General features: G+C 46.4%; 7 protein-coding genes across 7 annotated transcripts in view; 3 read left to right on the top strand and 4 right to left on the bottom strand.

Moving 5' to 3' along the window:
- LOC119546011 (tRNA-dihydrouridine(16/17) synthase [NAD(P)(+)]-like) overlaps positions 1 to 4,946 on the bottom strand; it is a 32,141-nt gene extending 27,195 nt beyond the window's left edge. The window contains exon 1 of the mRNA XM_037852014.1: positions 4,819 to 4,946. The gene's annotated coding sequence lies outside the window, so the exon portion shown is untranslated. The remainder of the gene's footprint in view (positions 1 to 4,818) is intronic.
- Positions 2,171 to 4,678, top strand: LOC119546010. The gene is made up of 3 exons (XM_037852013.1): positions 2,171 to 2,453; positions 2,616 to 3,764; positions 3,819 to 4,678. Exons 1-3 carry the CDS (start codon positions 2,256 to 2,258, stop codon positions 4,470 to 4,472), a joined length of 2,001 nt encoding a protein of 666 aa, XP_037707941.1. The 5' UTR covers positions 2,171 to 2,255; the 3' UTR covers positions 4,473 to 4,678.
- Positions 4,947 to 5,150: 204 nt separating the features above from the next.
- On the bottom strand, positions 5,151 to 7,004 carry LOC119548518 (protein mushroom body miniature). The gene is made up of 2 exons (XM_037855808.1): positions 5,809 to 7,004; positions 5,151 to 5,756 (listed from the first exon to the last, which is right to left on the bottom strand). The coding sequence occupies exons 1-2, from the start codon at positions 6,949 to 6,951 to the stop codon at positions 5,223 to 5,225; spliced, it is 1,677 nt and encodes a 558-aa protein (XP_037711736.1). The 5' UTR covers positions 6,952 to 7,004; the 3' UTR covers positions 5,151 to 5,222.
- Positions 7,005 to 7,238: 234 nt separating this feature from the next.
- On the top strand, positions 7,239 to 8,059 carry LOC119547892. The gene has a single exon (XM_037854929.1). The coding sequence runs from the start codon at positions 7,316 to 7,318 to the stop codon at positions 7,988 to 7,990; it is 675 nt and encodes a 224-aa protein (XP_037710857.1). The 5' UTR covers positions 7,239 to 7,315; the 3' UTR covers positions 7,991 to 8,059.
- Positions 8,060 to 8,074: 15 nt separating this feature from the next.
- Positions 8,075 to 10,700, bottom strand: LOC119547891. The gene is made up of 4 exons (XM_037854928.1): positions 10,416 to 10,700; positions 10,175 to 10,333; positions 8,649 to 9,827; positions 8,075 to 8,583 (listed from the first exon to the last, which is right to left on the bottom strand). Exons 1-4 carry the CDS (start codon positions 10,585 to 10,587, stop codon positions 8,279 to 8,281), a joined length of 1,815 nt encoding a protein of 604 aa, XP_037710856.1. The 5' UTR covers positions 10,588 to 10,700; the 3' UTR covers positions 8,075 to 8,278.
- Positions 10,701 to 11,919: 1,219 nt separating this feature from the next.
- On the top strand, positions 11,920 to 16,707 carry LOC119546542 (protein smoothened). Its single transcript, XM_037852890.1, has 6 exons — positions 11,920 to 12,214; positions 12,281 to 12,674; positions 12,951 to 13,432; positions 13,491 to 14,111; positions 14,172 to 14,342; positions 14,407 to 16,707. The coding sequence occupies exons 1-6, from the start codon at positions 12,207 to 12,209 to the stop codon at positions 15,797 to 15,799; spliced, it is 3,069 nt and encodes a 1,022-aa protein (XP_037708818.1). The 5' UTR covers positions 11,920 to 12,206; the 3' UTR covers positions 15,800 to 16,707.
- On the bottom strand, positions 16,283 to 17,916 carry LOC119546543 (androgen-induced gene 1 protein). Its single transcript, XM_037852891.1, has 2 exons — positions 17,353 to 17,916; positions 16,283 to 17,037 (listed from the first exon to the last, which is right to left on the bottom strand). Exons 1-2 carry the CDS (start codon positions 17,844 to 17,846, stop codon positions 16,710 to 16,712), a joined length of 822 nt encoding a protein of 273 aa, XP_037708819.1. The 5' UTR covers positions 17,847 to 17,916; the 3' UTR covers positions 16,283 to 16,709.
- Between the last annotated feature and the right edge of the window lie 364 nt (positions 17,917 to 18,280).

Genomic DNA, 18,280 nt, shown 5'->3' with positions numbered 1-18,280 from the left:
AAAAGGATCCCTGTTTAGTTCTTATTTTATTATGGATATTTACAAAATACATTTAAAAAATGTTCCTCACTTAAAACATTATATATTGTAACCCAAGAAACTATATCGGTGTGCACTGGTGTTCCAAACCCAAGTTCCCTCTCTTGGTTCGAAGTCGCTCTCAAACGCCAAATGAGAAAGTGCGAGAGAAAGCCTCTCCCGTTGAAAGTGATTCGATGAGTTGCTTCAACTGATTGAAGGCTGAAAGCTTCCCAATGGAAAGTGGCCGCTTGTCAATTCAATTTTTGGTGGTAACAAGCCAGATGAGAGTGATAGAGAGAGTTAAAGACAGCTGTGTGCGGTTTTGCCGGTGCCGTTAGTTAGATGAAGAGAGCAAGGGGGATTTAAATCAGTGGCTTTTTTCGCACAGGGGTTTTGAGTTTACTTAATGTTACACTATTTATTCCTCAACTATTTTCTATTTATATTTCCAAACATATGTATGTACCTATTTCATTCTTTGAGAACCGTTTTATCGTCCAGACTACTAAATGGAACATACCAACTGATGGGAACTGAGGGGGATGTCGCACCCCCTCCAACGAAATCGTTGAATGTTTTCGGTGGAAGTTTTGGGGGTGGTTCAGCATGGGAGATATGTATGTTCGTGATCGGTTAAGATGTGATTTACCAATATCTGTTATTCGTTCTAACTTAAAAACTTTAAAAACATCGGTTAACGTACTTGTAAATATGAAAGATTTTAAGATCAATTTGTATGTTTTTTTGTAATAATGATATAGATTGAACATGCATTAAGAAAGCGGACTATTCTTGTATTTAAGTCTCTATAAAGTCGAAGATACATTTCTGCAAGTATAGCTGGAGCCCAAAAAGGTATGCTACTTTTTTATTCCCGAAGGATTATTGGCTTGTTAGCCCAACGACTCACGATGCCATCCCTCGGGACTCGTTTTGAAGCAGGAAGTAACTATTATATAACGTTAAATGGGACAGGAGAGTTTGAAAGGCCGATGGAGATTGGCACGCACCTTTCGTTTTCCCCAACAGTTTTTCCTTTTTTTTTGGGATACCAGCATCATTCTTTATTTATGCCATCGACAGAGGGGTCGGGAAGTAAAAAGGGACGCCATAGGTGTTAGATGAAATGGAAAGCACACTCGAGAGAATATTTGGAGCACGTACTGCAGCGAGTACATTTCAGCACTTGATGTGATTTTATTTACATGGAAGATACACGAGAGTGGGTGGACTTTTCCAAGGAAAAACCCATGCAGACATGCCGTCGCCTGACCGAACGATTGGTAAATATTTATGCTCGCGATGCCCGTAATCTAGAGATGTTCAAACGAGGTCATCCCCACAGAAAGCGGGTGGAACATAAGCCGAGTCGGAGACAACGAAGGATGGATACGGATAGTCGGCCGAGGATTTATGTAAGCCCCAGACAAACGGCCGGGAATTTGCTAGAGCACATCTAATGATGCGGGTTGCGATCCCGGATTTGCCTCGTAAAATCGAAACGTAAATTACCAAAACAAACACCAAAATTGCGCGTTCGGGATATCATTGAAGAGCCAAAGTATGCTTATTTTGCATACGATAAGTTGACGAAATTAGGGGTATCGCTTGACGGCTGCCATAAAACCGTGGGATTGGGATTAGTTCAAAAATTAATTTAACTTTATACGAGTAAATAATGCTTAATGAGTAAATAATGTTTTATTATTAAAGCATATTATTAAAAAAACTTATTATTATTAAATAAATTTCAGAAATATATATTTCAACATCACAAAAATAAAAGGTTTTTATAAAACCAAGACTCACAAGTCTCGCGGTTTGTAAACAAGTCAATGCCACATTTTATTCAATTTTGCTGGAAAATTTATTGAGTTTTCTTGGGTTTCCGGTTCAGTGTTATTGCCTCTTGGCAACGATAACAAAACAGAACAGGACCACCACCCTCCACCCAACACAAGGATACACCGGTAACAAGAAAAGCTTTGATAAGCAACCTAAGCACTTTCATTGAACCGTGGGAATTTTTCCCCTTCCCATTAATAAAATGTTTACCAATTTTAAGAGCTTTTTCTTAAAGCCTTGAAAAAAGGAAACAATAATATAAAAGTAGGCAGGTTACTTACTTTTAAAATTTGATATCCCATTGGAGTTAGTTTTCACAAAACGCTCAGAGAATAAATGTTAGTTGAACACACGAATAATTTAGGGTACAGTAAATTTAGAGCGCCAAGATGATCGATATTTTGTCGCTGCCGCGCCGGAATAAGGTGTCCGGGAACCCGGCCCTGTTGAAGATGATTTCCTTCAAGACCGGGCTGCCTATCAACAGTCTGCCCGGATGGGAGCTGATTCCCCTCAACTGCAAACTGCCTATGCTGAAGTGTCCCGGGAACCAGGTCATATTCTCCAAGAACAAGATCGGACAGGATGTAAGTGGAACTTCCAGTAATTCTTTATGCATTTATAATTTGATAGGCTTCAAGCTCATAAGATTTAATTAATATAAGCATACATATGTACATTTTTCACTTTAAGCACCAAACATTTTCTATATCACCTTGCATTTTTATATAATCTGCATTTTACCCCAGTTCAAGAGTGGTAAGCAGGAGTTCGAGAGCTCTGTTACCGAGCACATCCCCGAGTACAATCCACTGCACGACTCCAATCTGAAGACCTTCTACTCCAACGAACGTAATCTAAAGCGTTTGCGGGAAAACGGCGAGATTACGCAGGACAACGATGTGATATGTAATCTGAAGGACTTCAACCAGCACCGCCAGGAACTGCACAAATCGCAGCTGTACTATATCCTACAGGCATACAAGCGACGCGAGTCGGAGCAATACGATCGGATGCTAATAGCGAATGCGGAGTCGATCACGAAGAAGGACCACCAGAATTTGGCAGCCCGGCACCAGTGCACCGAGGAGGTTCTTGCCAGGAAGCAGCTGCAGGAGCAGGAACGCCACGAGAGGAAGGTCCACCTGCTGAACATTACGTACGAGAAGTTCAAGCGATTGGAGAACCTGGCCACCATGCAGAACATGTTGCTGGAGCACCGCAAGATGCTCACGAATATGAGAGTGGCCGCCCACATAAGCATGTGTCAGGATCTGATGCGGAAGCTGTTGATCAAGCAGAAGAAGCTCTTCCAGTTCAAAAAGGATCGGTTCAACAAGAACATGCGGATCCTGAGGAAACAGAGGCTGGTGAAAAACACAGAGCACCAGATTCAGTCGTGGAAAAAGAGGTTGGATGAGCGGATTGCCAATCAGCGCAGGATCAACTACCTTTTACAGGAGGTGGAAAAGGAGCGCGAGGCATTCATAGAAAGGCACAAGGCTCTCTACCGAGAAAAGTGGCAGCGGATTCAGGAAGAGATTAAGGAAAGAGCTCACAAGGCCGCCGCTGCTCGCCAGCCGAAGAGAAAGCGTCGCAAGAAGAAGAAGTCCACTCTTCAGGAGAGAAAACCATCCTTCTGCGATGAGTACCAGGCCACCTTCGAGGGTTTATTGGACAGTGAGCTCTGCTACGCCCTGAATGCAGCCATTGCTATGGAGGGTCAGACGGCTCTCACCTTCGCTCCAGATGACCCCATCTACAAGGCTGCGCAATACATTCTCGACTACATTATATCTGGCCTAAACGACGATCTCAGCGAGGACGAGTGCGCCCTGCAGGTGCTGGTCTCGCGCATCAAGGACTTCGTTTGCGATGCCAAGAAATATGTTCACTATGTAAGTGGTTGATTGTAGTGATCCTTGACACTTGCTCATTCTCTCCTATTGCAGAAAGCTTATCAGATCATCGGCTTCGCCAGGGACCACAAGGCCATGGAGGTGCCGCCGTCGGTGGCGAAGCCGCCAAAGAACCACTCGCGCGCCTCCCACGTCTCCTTCAGCGGCGTGGCCAGCACCATTGGCGTGGGCAGCTACGAGATTCATCCGTTCGTGGACATCCGTCCGTGTGGCGAGCGACGGGCCACGCCGGCGGGATCCCTGGCCTCGCTGGTAGTCAGCCAGATCGGGGAGCAGGTGATCCAGGACAAGGTGCGCCTGCCACACCTGAATCGCAACCAGATCGTGTTCATAGAGCACTACCTTGTGAAGTTCAAGCGGGACCTGCTGGTGGGCCTGGACAAGCTGGTCTTTGCCGCCATTCAGTGTCACTTCGAGAACCGCATGATGGAGGTGCGCGAGGAGCTGCTGCTGCTGGACAGGAACTACCTGTTCGACCAGATTGCCAGAGGCATCCTCAGCTACGCGGTTAACCCGCTCAACTACCAGTCGGTGCTGAAGCTGGCCGTGAGCGTTCTGTCCTGCGAGATCATTTGGGAGCTGCAGCAGACGCTGCTCAGGCCGGGCGTCGATCCCCGGGGCCAGAACCACCCCGTCTCCTGCGGCACCGAGATGGAACGCGAGGCTCTGGCCTTGTGCATACCCTAGGATCCTGACACGCCACGCCGATGGGGAGCAGGGGCTGTCCCAGATGGATTTCCTATCTCTTGCGCAAAATAATTCGTATAAATTACATGTGTAAGCTGGGATTTCAGGCACTTTTTTGACAGTCGATGTAATATGTCCTAAATTTATGTGCCAAGTTTTCATTCGATTTCGTTGCAAATGCTTGTGGTTATAAATTGTTGTATGTGTTCAATAGTGTTATTATTTCAAAAACACTAAGCTAACACACCTGTTAAAGGCAAACCTGCTTAGAGGTTCTAAAAAGAAACCCAATGTTTTCGTGATTTCTTAGGGATTTCAATGTGTAATAGGTCAAACAAACACTCACCGTAGCAACTGTTGAAGTCGATCAATCAATTATCACTATTTTTCGTCAGTTTTTGTCGAATTTCACTGATAAATGGACTTTTTGTGCAAAAGCATGGAAGCAACAGCTGGCAAAACAACCAGGGGTGGACAGTCTGATAGACTCCGATAGCCAGGGATGTCGAATTCTTATCTATTATCGATAATCAAATTTTAGTAGGGAAAATAATCATTTTTAAAATTTTTGTTGAGGTTTCGCCACAGGTTTTTCAATTTGACCCGCAAAAAGCTGTCAGAAATTTATACTAGTAAAAAAGACAATTTTTTTTTAATTTTAAAATAAAAACGTTTGCCTTTTCTGTTCAACATCTTGTTAACATACTAACTAATGCTTGTACGATCATCTACAATAAACTTAGGTGGTACTTATTTGGGAAAACTGAAAGGCGTCCCATAGGGATACATCATAGAGTTGTAAGGGGCGCCCGGAGCGCCCAAAAGTGGAAATGGGAACACTGGAGGTGCCAGACTAGCTGCGGCGGGGGCCTTTGAGCCGCGCTTCCGTTTCTGCTTGGACACAGGAGCTGGTTGCGGCTCGTCGCTGGACTCTGAATCCTCGCTCTCGCTGCTGGCTTCGGTCGCTTCCGACGATGAGTCTTCCTCCTCTTCTGGATCTCTCGCCTCCACCTTCATCCGTTTCTGTGGCGTCTTCTTGGCCTTCTTGATAGATTTGTCCTTTTTGGCCTTGACTGGAGCTCGCTCGGAAACTGGAGCTGCGACAGTGCCAGCAGGAAAGGCAAATCGCTGGTCGCTATGGAAAACGGTCATCTGCTGCATGACAAACTCCATGAACGACTGCATGGCAATGTTCAGGTTGGGCGGATTCGGGCAGTTCTTGAGGCCATGATACCTACCGGAGCAGTTCCGACAGATCATCTGGCACTGGAAGGAGGTGTGGCCCTGAAAGTTATATTTTTAGTAATTTAATATGAATCCCCTATGGCTTGTATACCTTCCTATCGCAGATTCCACACACATCGACGGTTTTGCTCGTGTTATTTCCTTTTCCTGCCTTCTTGACCTCTTCCTCTTCGGGCTCACTGCTCTCCTCCTCATCGGTAATGGTAAACATCCGCTCCTGAGAACCCATGCAGACCACATCCTCCTCGGCCTTTATTTCCTTCGGCACCTTTTTACTCTTGGCCGGTGGCCGACTGTGTTTGTCATCGGAATCAGAGCTGGAGTCGGAGCTGGATTCGACAGACTTCGGTTTTGGCGTGGATGCCACGACCGACTTGCTAGTCTTTGATTTTTGCGGGGATGTCACGACTACGGTCTTAGTGCTGCCCACCATTTCTCCTGGTTCGGGCTCGGACTCGTCCTCCGAACTGCTCGAAGAACTTGAGGAGCTCTCCTTCTTTGGAGGAGACTTGGGTTCCGGTTTGACCACCGGTTTCCTTTGTGGCTTGGGCTTCAGTAGGTCATTCTCCTTCTTGATGTTGATGATAGCCACGGTGGGTTCTTCTGGCGAAATGGAGACCGCAGGTGCTGGTTCAGGTGGAGGCGGTGGGTTGGCAATGAAGTTGGCAGGTGGCAGGCTCTCCTGCCTGACAGACGAGGGCGCAGGAGAGGTGCTAGGAAGGGGGCGATTGTCGGTAAAGTCGCCCCCGTTATCGAAGTACACCATGTCACTTTGGCTAGGACTAACATGCGTGTCCTTGCCGTGCCATGACTTGTTGCGTGCACCACCCCTGTTTCCCCTTCTGCCTTTGCCTCCTCCTCCACCTCCTCCACCACCTCCACCGCCTCTTCGTCCACCACCACCACCACCTCTTCCTCCACCGCCTCTTCGTCCACCACCACCTCCTCCTCCACCACCACCTTCTCCTCCTCCTCCTTTATTTCTTCTGCCACTTCTCCTGCTTTGCTGCTGCTGATTGTTGGGCGGCTGCTGGGAGTCCCTGAACTTGTTGAAAGCGTTCCCATTCTGGCCACCTGCTCCTCTGTCCAACCAATTGTTATTGTTCTGGCTCTGGTTTCCTCCGCCGCCGCCACCGCTGCGCCTCTGCTGCTGGCTGTACCCCTCGGCAAAGAAGTGGTGTCGGTCCCCTCCTGATGAGTTGTCCCAGCCGGAATGTCCCCCGCCGTTTTGCATCCTGAATTTTTAACTAAACCGCACCGCTAGCCGCGGCGCACGTGTTGAGCCGATTGGCGGTATCGATAAAAAGCGATAAGCAGTAGCGCTTACGGCCTAGCTTCTTTCAAGCCAAATCTGCCTGTTATCAATAGCCAGCTTAAATTTAATTTTAGTCCTGCCGTAATAAGTAATAAGAAATAAGTATTAAAAACACTCAATATTAAATAACTTAAAAAGAAAATCGTAAGAAGTGGATTGCTTTAATATATAATTAAGGCTTTCGCCAGAAAATTTCGATAATTTGGACCCGCTCTGAAACTGTCACCTCTAATAGCATGTGTGGAGCACCATAAATTCGGAGAAAAATAACAAAACAACCGAAATGAAACAGAATAATAATACGATTTCGAAACACCGGAAAGAGCTGCAAAATCGCTCCAAAACCTGGGGCACGAAAAAATTCAAGCCCAAGAAGTACGATAAACCGTTCGTGCCGCCCGTGCCAGAGGCCACCGCGAAACCATGGCAGCACGTGAAGAACGACATCATTGACGACTCCGAGGATCGTGGACAACTCGATGTGGACAACGAGGACGCCAAGAAATTCATGCAGCAGCGGGAGCAGAACCACCGGCGAAACATCATAGAAGCCAACCGATCGGAGGCCACCAAATGGGAGTCTTTTGACGAGGATCAGAACGCACCCTCCACTTCCAAGAAGGAACGACCCAAGAAAGGTGGTGCGTCGTCGCAGGAGAAATCCCGATTGTGGCAGTGCGACTTTTCCAAGGGAGAATTTCCCACGGCCGTTAAGAATTTCTCATTCAAGGAGCGCGACTTTTACAGGAGAAAGCTCACGTTGGGCGTAAAGGTATCGGAGCGCCATGCAGACCTTCGGTCTGCCATAAGTGATTTGAAAAGACACCCGACTATTATGCAGAAGTCCAAAGGAAAGGAAAGCAATCCCTTCCAGAAAATGCTCGATAACAAGGAAGGCACTTCAAAGAAAAAAAGGCAAAATGGCGACAATCCATTTCGCAAGAGGAATGAAAAATAATCATAAATGTCATTTAACAATATGATCTAAACAATAAAATTTAAGAACTGCTAGCCCTGCTAAAAAAAATGAAAAGATGGTTGATCGGGTGACAAATCAGAAATGTATACACAACATTACTACACACTTTATGCAAATCTTAAAAGTAGTGGTACAAATACATGTGGAATAGGTCGGCGAAAATAAATAAACTAAACAGAATTCGACTCCTCCTTCAGCGGGAGGAGCAAGAGGAGATTGAAGCGACGCCCGCAGCGCGATGGTTCCAGCCAAGTCCATATCGAATATTCAGCCATTGGCGTTGGCCAGCTTGGCGATTAGCTGGTTAAACTTGCCGTTGGTGGTAACCGATTTCTTGGCCGATCGCGCTTGTTCCGGCGAGTGCTGCAGAAAGTAAACGACGATAAATTCGAGTGTTTGATTGGCTTCCTTGGGGTACATCATGTTAAAGGTATAGTAGTAGCAGATCAGCTGGGCCAGAATGTCCGGCAGGTCGTCGTCCTTGGCGGCGAACGTGGCCATCACCTGGCCCTCGATGTAAACCTTGGCCTCTATTTGCGATTCCACGCCGTCGGCCGTTGTTATGGGCGAATCTGTTGGAAGGTAAAGGTTATTATTTTGAAATCAAAACCAGAAGGCGTTTAAGCTTTTTACTTACTGACTAGAGCCACCCAAGGGGCGTTTGTGGGATTCATGCTCTGCAGCGCTTCCTTGTTGAGGGAACCGCTTTCCAGGTGCTTGAAGATGTAGTCGGGATCCTCATTGAAATGATACGCTATGCCACGCAGCAAATTTGCGTTGGTCTCCTCCAGAGCGCTGATTTTTTTGTTCTTCGAACTCTTGAAGAACCTGAAGAAACGCTCCTTTTCACCGGCCAAGCGTTTCTCCAAAGCTCGGGGATCGATGGACATGAGCAGCTCGAAGTGCTGGTACAGCACCGCCTTGTCAAAAATATATGGCCAATTGTCCTTGATGGCCGTGATGTCCGGGATCTTTTCGCTGTTATTGAAGAACGAGCGCTGCAGCGGAAAGCACTCTTTCATATATTCGATAATGGTGGACTGTTCCAGGGGGGAACTGCCGCGGTAGCTGGAGATAAGTAGTTCCTTTTTCTGCTCCAGATCCCTATTGAGGGCCAGTGCTTTGGCGTCGCCATTGGAGGCACCGCTTCCGAACTTTCGTTTTTTGCTGGAGATGTGGATCTCGAAGGTTCCCGAACTGCCACGTTTTTGCGGTTTGTTGAGGGCATTGTTCCGGTTGATCATCTTGGAGATGAGCGACTGCGGCGTGGTGGCTATGAACTGACCTTCACGGTCCTTCTCGAGCAAAGAGTCGGGGTACTTTTCAGCAGCCTGCTGGGCCACCTGCCGGAAAACCCGAATGGGGATGTGGGCAGATATCTCACGGAGGGCCTCCACCAAGACATTGGCCAGGGTATTCAGGCGCTTGCCCAAACTACCCTTTCCCTTTAGCAGCTTCATTATGTCCCCAGGCACCTTACTCCAGGGTATCGAGAACTCCTTGAACAAGGCCGAATTCTTTGCACTCGAAGGTGTTACGCTGGACAGCGACAGGGTCTCGTCATTGGAGACCGTCGAATCGTTTGGGTTGGACACAATACTGTTGTTGGCATAGAAGCTGGGATCCACCGAGCTGCCGGCGCGTTCGGATCGATTGAGCGGCGATGGAGGCGGCAGCACCACATACTCCTCCGACTCGGCGAGGAGCATTAGCAGGATCTTCTCCTTGGCGGCGAACAGGAGCACGTCGTCCTCGCAGATCTCGCAGCCATTGCTCTCCAGGACAATTGTGCTGCCACACAGGCCGTATTTGTGGGCTATCGTGGGGTAAAGAAAATGTGTTAGTATTTACTTTTAAAATAATATTAAATGCTTTAATATTTAAGAAGCTCCAACTATGATTTAAACATTTAATTTAATATTATTTAACAGTTCGATTTTTTCCTTTTTTTAATACAAATGTTAAACCTTTTAAATTTGAAAAATGCATGAACTGTTCTGATTTTTAAAGCTATTGACTATTATAAAAACCAATAAAATGTTCTAGGGATCCTTAAGTTTACCAGTTAATAAGTTCCAACTGGGCAAAATTGGTTCTAAGTATACACTGTTCAAACTCCTTTAGAAAAGCATTAATTAATAAAAGTACTCCCTAACTCCTTACCCTTATCAATCACATCCTTTCGCGTGGGCAAGGACATAAAGGTCTTCTTGACCTTGCGATCGGCGCTGCATATGGTAATTAATACTTTGTCAGCCAGCTCGGTTTTGGGCTTGCCCTCGTCCCTCTCCTTCTGGCCCGTCCCAGTGGAATGTGTTGGTTCTGCGGGCCAAAGCAATGGTTAAACATTTGGGTAAACTAGACAAATTGCACAAACAAATCCGCAATCCGGGTGCTTTCTCACCACAACTCTCTGGCTTTTTCGCTCCTCCTGTTTGTACACCATTTTCGATTGTTGTTGCCTTTGCGTTTGCGGCCGGCGCTTGGTTCGGATGATTCGGATGGGGGCTGATCGGCGTCTGCTGGACCTTCTGATCGCCGCCGGAGTTAACGGGCGGTGCGGGGGCAACGTCCATGACTTCTAATTGCGTTTATGCGAGCCCCAAGCCCTGTTTTCCGTGTTTTTGGACCGTGAAATAATATTGGGATAATATAGGGATGTAAAAAATACATCTAATGCTTGGTATTATCGCGATGTTTATCGATACTGCGCGTTCTAGAGTGCCCGTCGCTGGCGTTGCGAAAATACACCACCGCACCAGCCTTGCCAGAATTCCGTAATATTTAAATTATTTTAGATAATATTAATTTTCCTTTAAAGCCTAGTACTCACATCGACGAAAACCGCGAGCTAACCATAGGAGTGAGCGAGAGGCAAATACGTAGCTAACGCTTTTCGTCGGGTCTGTTTTTCAGCGCGGTACTCAGATGAGCTAAGGAAAACCAGAAAAATACCAGATTTCGCGAGTGAATTTTCGATGAACGCCGTTAGCCGCGGCCCAAAGAATAAGAAATTTGATCTTTGGCGGTGTTCGTGCAGAGGCGGTGGGGAATTTAAAAATTAAAAATGGAAGAAAAACACCCAAAACGGCTAAGGAAGGTCAGTGCAGATGAAAAAGGACGCCCAATCCAAGCTGTTGCCCATTATTGTGGGACTTGACCGACAGGAAGCAATACCACAACGGGGCAACTCCGCTGAATAGTTGAAGCACTGGAGGAGATCCACTAGAGAATCCCAGTGGGAAGGAACATGGGACATCGCTCGATCTCCAACGAGCTCTCCATTGAGGACTCCTTCACCAGCTACTTGGCAGCTATGATGCAGCGGAGGTAGAGGATGCACCGGCTTCTATAGGGAGGAGGAAATAAGGTCGCCCGCGAAGGGACAGCTGGAGGAGCCATCACCAGCCATTATTGGCCAGCTCGGAACTGGACTACAGATGGCGCGGGAAAGATGGCGAAGCATCCGTGGGACGAGAAGGAAGCCTTAAACTTCTAATTTACATAAATAAAAACATTCGTTGAAAATTTCATTTATTTTTATTTTAATTTCTTTGTGCACCAGCAGACTCTTCTTTTTTAAATTGCTCCAATTGATTTGTTTTCCGTTTGACAACAGCCCAGCTGCTTGACAGTAAGACCATGCCACATGTATGGCGGGTGAACTTTGAAAACTTCGGTCACACTAAAAAGAATAAGATTTTTCGACTAGTGAAACCCTTAGCCGATCTGAGTACTAGGCTTAACTAATTAAATTTACGCCTATTCTTGACTAGCTTATTTTTTATTTCCTATGTATTTCCTATACTTCTGGTAGGTCTTACTAATTGTATGTCCTTGCAGCACTGGTCGAAACTAATCGATAGCCGCCCGATAAATCGCAGGTATATTTAAACAGGCGCGGAACGGTCGCACATTTGTTGCTTCTGCTCCCAGTCCAGCGATTCGAGTCGCATTTATTTTGGTTTTCCTCCTTGGTTCCGTGTTTTTTCTCCGCTTAAAAACCCTACAAGCCGCTGCAAGGACCTCCAGATAGAATCCAGGAAATCCCACCGAAGATACCGCCACGATGCATTGAAGAGCCTTCCAAACAAGGAGCGGCCATCAGCCCATTAAAATTCACGCAGGGCAGCGGCTACTTAATGTTTTTTAATAGCTGAGGCAACATTTTAACTTTCCGCGCACGCCGAACATTATGCAGATGTGAGTGCTTCCCCGCGGATAAATGGCTAGAGCTATTTAAATGACTTGGCTATTTTTAACCCGCAGGAAGTACATGGAACTCGTGATCTTGGGCCTGTGGGTGGTCGCCCAGGCATCCGCCAGTTTGGCCAAATTTGGCAGCACGACGCCAGCGAGTGCAACGCAGACGGATGTGGAACTGCAGCCCATCAACGGGACACTCAACTACCGGCTGTACGCCAAGAAGGGCAGGGACGACAAGCCCTGGTTCGACAGCTTGGACAGCAGTCACATCCAGTGCGTCCGGCGCGCCCGCTGCTACCCCACCTCAAACGCCACCAACACCTGCTTCGGTTCCAAGCTGCCCTACGAACTGAGCAGCCTCGATCTCACCGATTTCCACACCGACAAGGAGCTGAACGAGAAGCTCAACGACTACTACGCCCTCAAGCATGTGCCCAAGTGCTGGGCGGCCATACAGGTGGGGAATCTTAATGGCATCTAATGAACCTAATGATTGTTGCAATACTTTCCGATAAGGAGGTTGATTAGAAATCTGTTAGGCCCCTTAATTGACAGTCATTCGTTTTGAATGCAATAGTGCAATTTAATGAAGAGGTAGATTTTCTAAAACCTCATCATGCTTCTTTCATAATAAAAAGATAGATATATTTTTCGGTATCCGAATGTTTTCGCCCATAACTCCAAAGTATAGGCATAATTAAAACCCGGATTAACACATTTCATCCATTTACAGCCCTTCTTGTGCGCCGTCTTCAAGCCAAAGTGCGAGAAAATCAACGGCCAGGACATGGTCTACCTGCCTTCGTACGAAATGTGCCGCATTACCTTGGAACCCTGTCGCATTCTTTACAACACAACGTTTTTCCCGAAATTTCTTCGCTGCAACGAAACTCTCTTCCCGACGAAATGCACAAACGAAGCGCGAGGAATGAAATTCAACGGAACTGGACAGTGCTTAAGTCCTTTGGTGCCGACAGATACTTCGGCTAGCTATTATCCCGGCATCGAGGGCTGCGGCGTGCGGTGCAAAGATCCGCTGTACACCGATGATGAGCACCGGCAGATCCACAAGCTTATCGGCTGGGCTGGCAGTCTGTGCCTTCTCTCGAACCTCTTCGTGGTGGCCACTTTCTTCATCGACTGGAAGAATGCCAACAAGTACCCTGCTGTGATTGTGTTCTATATAAATCTATGCTTCCTAATTGCATGCGTAGGGTGAGCTCTGAATTCCATCTTCCCTGAACTTTAATAGTAACCAAACTTTACTTTACAGATGGCTGCTACAGTTCACTTCGGGATCGCGAGAGGACATTGTGTGCCGTAAGGATGGCACGCTACGCCACTCGGAGCCCACAGCCGGCGAGAATCTCTCTTGCATCGTGATCTTTGTGCTGGTTTACTACTTCCTCACCGCTGGAATGGTTTGGTTTGTGTTCCTCACTTACGCCTGGCATTGGAGGGCCATGGGTCACGTACAAGATCGCATCGATAAGAAGGGTTCCTACTTCCACCTGGTAGCCTGGTCACTGCCTCTGGTTCTCACTATCACCACAATGGCTTTCAGTGAGGTGGATGGAAATAGCATTGTGGGCATCTGCTTTGTGGGCTATATTAATCATCCAATGAGGGCAGGACTTCTTCTTGGCCCGCTCTGTGGGGTGATCCTTATTGGAGGCTATTTCATCACCCGTGGCATGGTAATGCTCTTTGGCCTGAAGCACTTTGCTAACGATATTAAGTCAACTTCTGCAAGCAACAAAATCCATTTAATCATCATGCGCATGGGAGTCTGTGCGCTGCTCACTTTGGTTTTCATCCTGGTGGCCATTGCTTGTCACGTTACCGAGTTTAAGCATGCGGAGGAATGGGCCCATAGCTTCAGGCAGTTTATAATGTAAGTTGACAACTTGTTCTTTACTTTTTTGTAACTAATGCATAAATTTTCTTCGTCCAGTTGTAAAATTTCGTCCGTCTTCGAAGAGAAGAGCTCATGTCGCATTGAAAACCGACCAAGTGTTGGCGTCCTGCAATTGCATTTGTTGTGCCTTTTTAGCTCTGGAATTGTCATGTCAACTTGGTGCTGGACACCATCTTCAGTAGAGACTTGGAAGCGGTATATAAGAAAGTAAGTTCCAATGCGCTTAGCAAAAAGGGGGACATATCTACTGACCATCTTATGTTCCTTGCAGAAAGTATGGAAAAGAGGTGATCGAAGAAGTGAAAATGCCCAAGCACAAGGTCATTGCCCAGACGTGGGCCAAGCGCAAGGATTTCGAGGACAAGGGCAGGCTCTCCATAACGCTGTACAACACACACACGGATCCCGTGGGGCTCAACTTCGATGTGAACGATCTGAACTCCTCGGAGACGAATGACATCTCCTCGACTTGGGCTGCATACCTCCCGCAGTGCGTAAAGCGGCGCATGGCTTTGACGGTACCAGTTACAGGTAACTCGTCGAGCCAAGGACCCCGAAAGAATTCTTTGGATTCCGAGTTCAGCGTGAGTGTTCGTCATGTTTCCGTTGAATCCCGTAGGAATTCGGTGGACTCGCAGGTTTCAGTGAAAATAGCTGAGATGAAGACCAAGGTGGCATCCAGATCGAGAAGAAAACACGTAGGCTCCGCCAGCAGCAAGAGAACTCACCGTGGGAGGGACTACACAGCAGCAGCCACCGGAAGGAGCAGTAGGCGAAGAGAGAGCAGTACCTCGGTCGAGTCACAGGTCATCGCGCTGAAGAAAACCACTTATCCAAATGCTAGTCACAAAGTGGGCGTGTTTGCCCATCACAGCTCCAAGAAACAACACAATTATACGAGCTCAATGAAGCGAAGAACAGCGAATGCCGGATTGGATCCCAACATTCTGAAACAATTCCTACAAAAGAACGGCGAGTTTATAATCCCTTTCCTCCAAAATCATGATATGACTTCTAGTTCAGAGGAGGAGAACTCGCGTGCGTCCCTACAGATTCAGGATCTCAATGTGGTTGTGAAGCAGGAGGAATTCAGTGAGGATGACCACGATGGAGCCCATATTGAAGAATTACCAAATAACAAGCAGGTGGCGAATTTCCTGAAAAACATGAAAAAATCTAATGAATCCAATGGTAATCGCCACTCGCGGAATTCCACAAGAAGTCGTCAGTCGAGGAAGTCCCGCAAGAGCCATCCCAAGACCACTGGTCTAGAGCTGGATTTCAAGAGGGACTATGTAAGGAATCGCTCCCTCAGCTGCTCCTCCGAGGAACTGGACGTGGCTCTGGACGTGGGCAGCTTGCTGAACAGCTCCGGTTCCGGAATGTCCATGGGCAAACCCCAGAGCAGGAACAGCAAAACCAGCTGCGATGTGGGCATTCAGGCTAATCCTTTCGAGCTAGTTCCTAGCTATGGAGACGAGGAGCTGCAGCAAGCTATGCGACTCCTGAATGCAGCCAGCAGGCAAAGAAATGAGGCAGCTTATGAAGATGGCGGAGGCACCGAGCTTCAGACCTTATTGAGCGATACCCATCGACATCACAGGGAGCCCTCGTTTATGAGCGAGTCCGACAAACTCAAAATGTTGTTGCTTCCCTCAAAATAGCAAGACTTAATGATCAATTTATGCATTTACTTAAGTTGTTTAAACTCTTCAAAGGTTCTTAAATCCTGTTGGGTTTAATATACAGGATTTTTAATTTTTTCAAATGTTTTCGATAATAAGGTGCCTGATATCTGATGTATTTAAAGGTCTTAAATCACTTTTTTTTCGATTCAGTGTCTAATTCAGTTTGCTAACCCCACAATTTAGTGTTAGCAGCTAAGCGAATTATATTTTATTTCTTTTTTGAAGCGATAAAATTACGGTTAACGTTCATAATGCTTTATGAAACCGGTCAGGCTTCAATTGTTTTAATCCGTTCGAAATAGTTCTGACAATCTTATTTACCAGTACTCAAATTTGAAATACTCAAAGAAATTTTTATTAGTTCACAAGAGTTAGAAACAGAAGTGATATTTTATACAAAAATATATGGAATTTCAAAGTAACCGAAGTAGAACCAAAACCGAGTCAAGTTTTTAAGCATTTTACATTGCGATGACCCTAGTTTCTTCTTAATTGTTTTATTGAGCAGAATAAGCGAAACTACAACGACGAACTACGAATACTCATAGACATTAAGCTGCAAACGTTATTATACAAATCCATCTTCCCATCTAGCTCGTAAGCACTCGAATCTCTGTGTACGTTTGTGAATGACTGTTTCCTTAACCCTGGTACTCACGCCAAACAAAATGTCCATGAAAAGGAAATTATAATGTATTTTCCTGGTCATTTTATTTTGCAGTGTGTACTGGGCTTTAAACTAGACTCTAGATTATACATTAATGTACGATAAAAATAGGCCTCTCACGGCAAACAAATCGTACCTCGAAAAGTGCCTATAAGTTTACAAAATATCTTATACGTTTGTGTAACTAATAAACCGATTTTAAATCCTCGAGTCTTAACCCTATTTGACTTTCTGCTGCGTCAGCAGCTTGAACTCCGGAGCCCAGACGACGCTGTTGGCGAACTCTCCGAGCAGATAGCACACCAGATTGAAGCCCACCAGGAGGGCCAGAAACAGGTAGCGCAGGTATACGGGCAGCACTTCCAGAATGGGATACACCCACTCTCCGCTAAAGTATCGAACAATGTGCAGCCAGATGATGTAGAGCAGGATGAAGGAGACGTTGCCCGTGATGCCGGCCAGTCGACTTGGATAGCGGCGGAAGCAGGTAAACAGGTCCATGATGGCCAAAAGGGCCACATTCGTGTGCACGACGTGATTTAGCCAGCTGTAAAAGGTGGGAAATACAGGTAAACTAAGAGTGTATCGTATAAAGACAGTTTTAAAAGAACCACCAAACAGAAGAATCTCTACACAGACAGAAAATGTATGATATTACATATAACAACGTATAATGTAAGACCATTTCATTTCCGAAAGTTGGAAGAGTTTTCCGGGATTATATGGGGACCGTAAAAAGAATAAGAATTATAACAAGAAAACGTCATATCAATTAATAATGATCTTCATTTCTTTCTGTGCAGCTATGGAGGCTCTCACCTTGCCACGTAGCCGGGAGAACCCGAAAAACCTTTGCACTTGCCTGGGGAAAATCGCATCCAGCGCCGAAGGAAAGATGAGCTCACGGTCCCACATGTAAATGACCCAGAACGAGAGGCACACGTTGTGGGCGACGGGGAAGGCAAAGGCCGCGAACACGTAGTCCCTCGCCAATCTCAGCCTGGACTTTGAGTCCCCGGAGACCTTGTTATCGCCGAAGAGGTCGTTCAGAAGGGCCAGCGAGTGGTAGATGGCTTGCAGAATGACGTCCAAGAAGGTGAGGTACTTGAACTTGCCGCCCCAGCGGGCCTTTAGCTCATCCTCGTCCAGCAAGTCCGTGGGCCAGTGCACCTTGAAGTAGTGGTAGTATATCCCATACGAGAACTGAGCAGCCGCCAAGAGGTGGACCAGGAATCTCAGGTACTGGAAGGCTCCGCTCGTGTAGGCATCGTTGCAGGTGTCCAGCCGGGCGTTTGTGGCCTCCACAGCCTCCTTGGCGGCATTGAACTCGCGCACCTGCTTCTTGCTTTTGCCCATTTTCGCCGGATAATGGATAATGAGCCGGGGAAGCCAACGCACGCCGAGCAAATCAAAACAAATATAAGCTAGCGAACAGCTGATTGGGGCGCTGCACACGACGAAATTAGTGCCAGCTTAATGGCCATTTTCAAGCCAAAACTAGCCTTTTTTAAAGTCAAAAGTGATTTACAAGTTATCCAGTAATTCAAACTACTAACATGAACCAAACCAAAAATCATATTAATAAAGAAAATTAGGCAAAGATAATTGGGTTTAACCAAAACTAGTTAGGGAAAACTAGCTATTTCTAGCGATTTTTACTACAACTTGACAGCACCTCTTTGCTTGAAAAGCCCCGCCATTTAAAATCAATTTTCGCAGTAATCAAAGATTTGAATCGATTTATTACGATACTAGAATTGAATTACTGTAACGCTGGTATTCAAAAATGG

Source organism: Drosophila subpulchrella, chromosome 2L (genome assembly GCF_014743375.2).
Source record: "Drosophila subpulchrella strain 33 F10 #4 breed RU33 chromosome 2L, RU_Dsub_v1.1 Primary Assembly, whole genome shotgun sequence".
Lineage (NCBI taxonomy): Eukaryota > Metazoa > Arthropoda > Insecta > Diptera > Drosophilidae > Drosophila > Drosophila subpulchrella.
Note: the sequence above shows the minus strand (reverse complement) of the source record. Positions and strands in the feature narration are given on the sequence as shown.